Source organism: Myotis brandtii, unplaced genomic scaffold (assembly GCF_000412655.1).
Source record: "Myotis brandtii unplaced genomic scaffold, ASM41265v1 scaffold691, whole genome shotgun sequence".
Lineage (NCBI taxonomy): Eukaryota > Metazoa > Chordata > Mammalia > Chiroptera > Vespertilionidae > Myotis > Myotis brandtii.
In genome coordinates, this window is record NW_005370704.1 from 1,505,299 (window position 1) to 1,507,935 (window position 2,637).

Below are 2,637 nucleotides of genomic sequence, written 5' to 3' on the forward strand. Positions count from 1 at the left end.
GGGCCGGCCGCCTTTCCCTGGGCAGCAGAACCCCTTAAAGAGATATTCTGTGGCCCGACCGGGTGGCTCAGTGGTTGAGCGTTGATTTAGGAACCAGGAGGTCACGGTCCGATTCCCGGTCAGGGCACAGGCCCGGGTTGCGGGCTGGATCCTCAGTGCGGGGCGTGCAGGAGGCAGCCGACCAATGAGTCTCTCTCATCATTGATGTTCCTCTCTCGCCCTCTCCCGCCCTCTCTGAAATCAGTAAAAATATATGTTAAAAAAATAAAAAAGTAAAGAGCTCTTCTGTGAACATAAAAAGCTCAGGTTGGCGGGAAGGGCAACAGGACGCACAGGCGAACACACAGGGTTCCCAGGGCCCCAGGAGACAACACCGACGCCGTGCGTCCCACGGCGGACGCCTCACTCTGCATGTCAGAATCCAGAGCCCGCAGAGCAACATGGGAGCCAGCCTGCGCCCGGGGGAGCGCTGCGGCCTTGGCTTAGTAACAAGGCATCGACGTCAGCTCGTCGATAGTAACAGTGTCCACAGTAACAGTGGACCCCGGGACCAAGCAGCTAATAGCAGAACTGGGAACCCTATTTTCCGCAGGATTGTTCTGAGAATCTGAAACTGCTCTGGCCCTGGCTGGTGTGGCTCAGCGGATAGCGCGTCGGCCCGCGGACTGAAGGGTCCCAGGTTCTAGCCTGGACAAGGGCACGTACCCGGGTTGCGGGCTCAATCCCAGTGGGGGGCGTGCAGGAGGCAGCCGATCAATGATTCTCTCTCGTCATTGATGTTTCTCTCTCTCTCCCCCTCTCCCTTCCTCTCTGACATCAATAAGAAGATATTAAGCAAACAAATAAGTAAATCAATAAAACTGCTCTGCAAGTCAAGTTCACGGACACGAGAGATGACCTTGAGGGGCATGAGGACAGGGGAGGCCTCAGCAGACACGTGTGCAGGGCCAGCCCCTCGGTGCAGGGGGTGTCAGCGGCACATCGGGCTGACCCGGAGGCAGACTCTTGTCCAGCCGACCCTGAGAAGGGCTCCAATAAACTAAGTCATGGCCCAGAGCAGGGGCCAGGCCCCATCTCCTGAGAGAGATGTGGGGGGTCTCAGGAGGGGTGTCAGGTGAACAAGGGGGAAAAATCCTACAGGAGGGAAACCCTGTCCAACTTCTCAGTGCATCTTCTTCTTCCAGCCACTCCCTCCTCCCCCTCGGGACACCTCCTCCAGGCAGCCTTCCCTGGTTAAGGCATCCGCATCTGCTGGGCTGAGTCTTCCCTACTGAGCTGGCTTCTAACCCAGGGCCCAGCACTCAGTGCCACACCAGACACATCCCTCCCTCCCCCGGGATGGGTCCCCACCTCGCAGGAGTAGCCACCGGGGTAGTCGGTGCAGGTGGCCCCGTTCTGGCAGGGGCTGGGCGAGCACTCGTCCACCTGGTCCTCGCAGTAGCTGCCTGTGTAGCCCGGCTGGCAGCGGCAGTGGTGCGTGTTGTCCGCGTCCATGCAGAGCCCGCCGTTCCGGCACAGGTGGGTCACGTCGATGCCTGTGAGGCGCACGGTGGCAGGAGTGTGCGCAGTAGAGGCCGGTCCAGCCGCTGTGGCACTCGCAGCGGTACAGGACGTTGGTCTGCCAGCACTTGCCGCCGTTCTTGCAGGGCGAGGAGTCGCACCAGCGCACCAGGTTCTGGGGGCGAGGGCAGCGTTCATACCCCCCTCCCGGCCGCGCAGCCCACACGCACCAGAAAACCTCACGCCCAACCCACAGAGGTGGAGACTGAGGCCCGCGGGCTCCCACTACATGTGGGAGGGGGTAGCCTGGGACTGGGCGGGGCCTCTCGCTCTCTCTCTCTCTCTCTCTCTCTCTCCCCCCCAGCAAATCCAGACCCCTTTCCTCCAAGGAAGATCTTGTATCAGTAGACGCTTTTGCTGGGAGTTTTTGTAATTGGTATTTATGTGAAAATCTCCTCAGGCAGGTCAACCATTAATACTTTTGTATATTTCCCATAAAAACATGAGCTTTTAACAATCCTTCCCCAGCCACCCTAGCCGGTTTGACTCAGTGGATAGAGCGCTGGCCTGTGGACTGAAGGGTCCCGGGTTTGATTCTGGGTCAGGGCACAGGCCCAGGTTGCAGGCTTGACCCCCAGTGGGGGGCGTACGGGAGGCAGCCGATCAGTGATTCTCTCTCATCATGGATGTTTCTCTCTCTCTCCCTCTCCCTCTCTGGAATAAGGATATATTAAAGCAAAACAAAAAAAAACCCTGTACAACCAATCTTTCCCCTGCATCACCTGGTCCCTGCTCTCTCCACAGACCTCTGCTCCCTGGCCTGGATGACCGCCCGTCCAGCAGCTCTGCCTCCTCCGGGGGCAGCACAGGCCAGGCCAGGGCCAGGCTGGCCATCCAGACCCCCAGGAGCACGTGCTAGCGGGCAGGTGCACTTGTAGGTGCCGTAGCTGTCCTGGCAGGTGCCGCCGTGCAGGCAGGGCCGCGAGTCACACTCGTTGATGTCGTGCTCACAGTAGCTGCCCGTGAAGCCAGGCGGGCACAGGCAGGTGAAGGAGTCGATGCCATCCACGCAGGTGCCGCCATTGAAGCAGGAGCTGCAGGTGGGCAGGCGCCGGAGGGAGGGTGACTGGGGCGTCG

At 59.9% G+C, this 2,637-nt stretch overlaps 1 protein-coding gene across 1 annotated transcript in view; it reads right to left on the reverse strand.

The window, feature by feature from the left end:
• LOC102248493 (neurogenic locus notch homolog protein 2) overlaps window positions 1–2,637 on the reverse strand; it is a 52,176-nt gene that overhangs the window by 11,271 nt on the left and 38,268 nt on the right. The window contains 3 exon segments of the mRNA XM_014529703.1: window positions 1,351–1,537; window positions 1,539–1,704; window positions 2,413–2,594. Coding sequence (XP_014385189.1) covers window positions 1,351–1,537; window positions 1,539–1,704; window positions 2,413–2,594 — 535 coding nt within the window.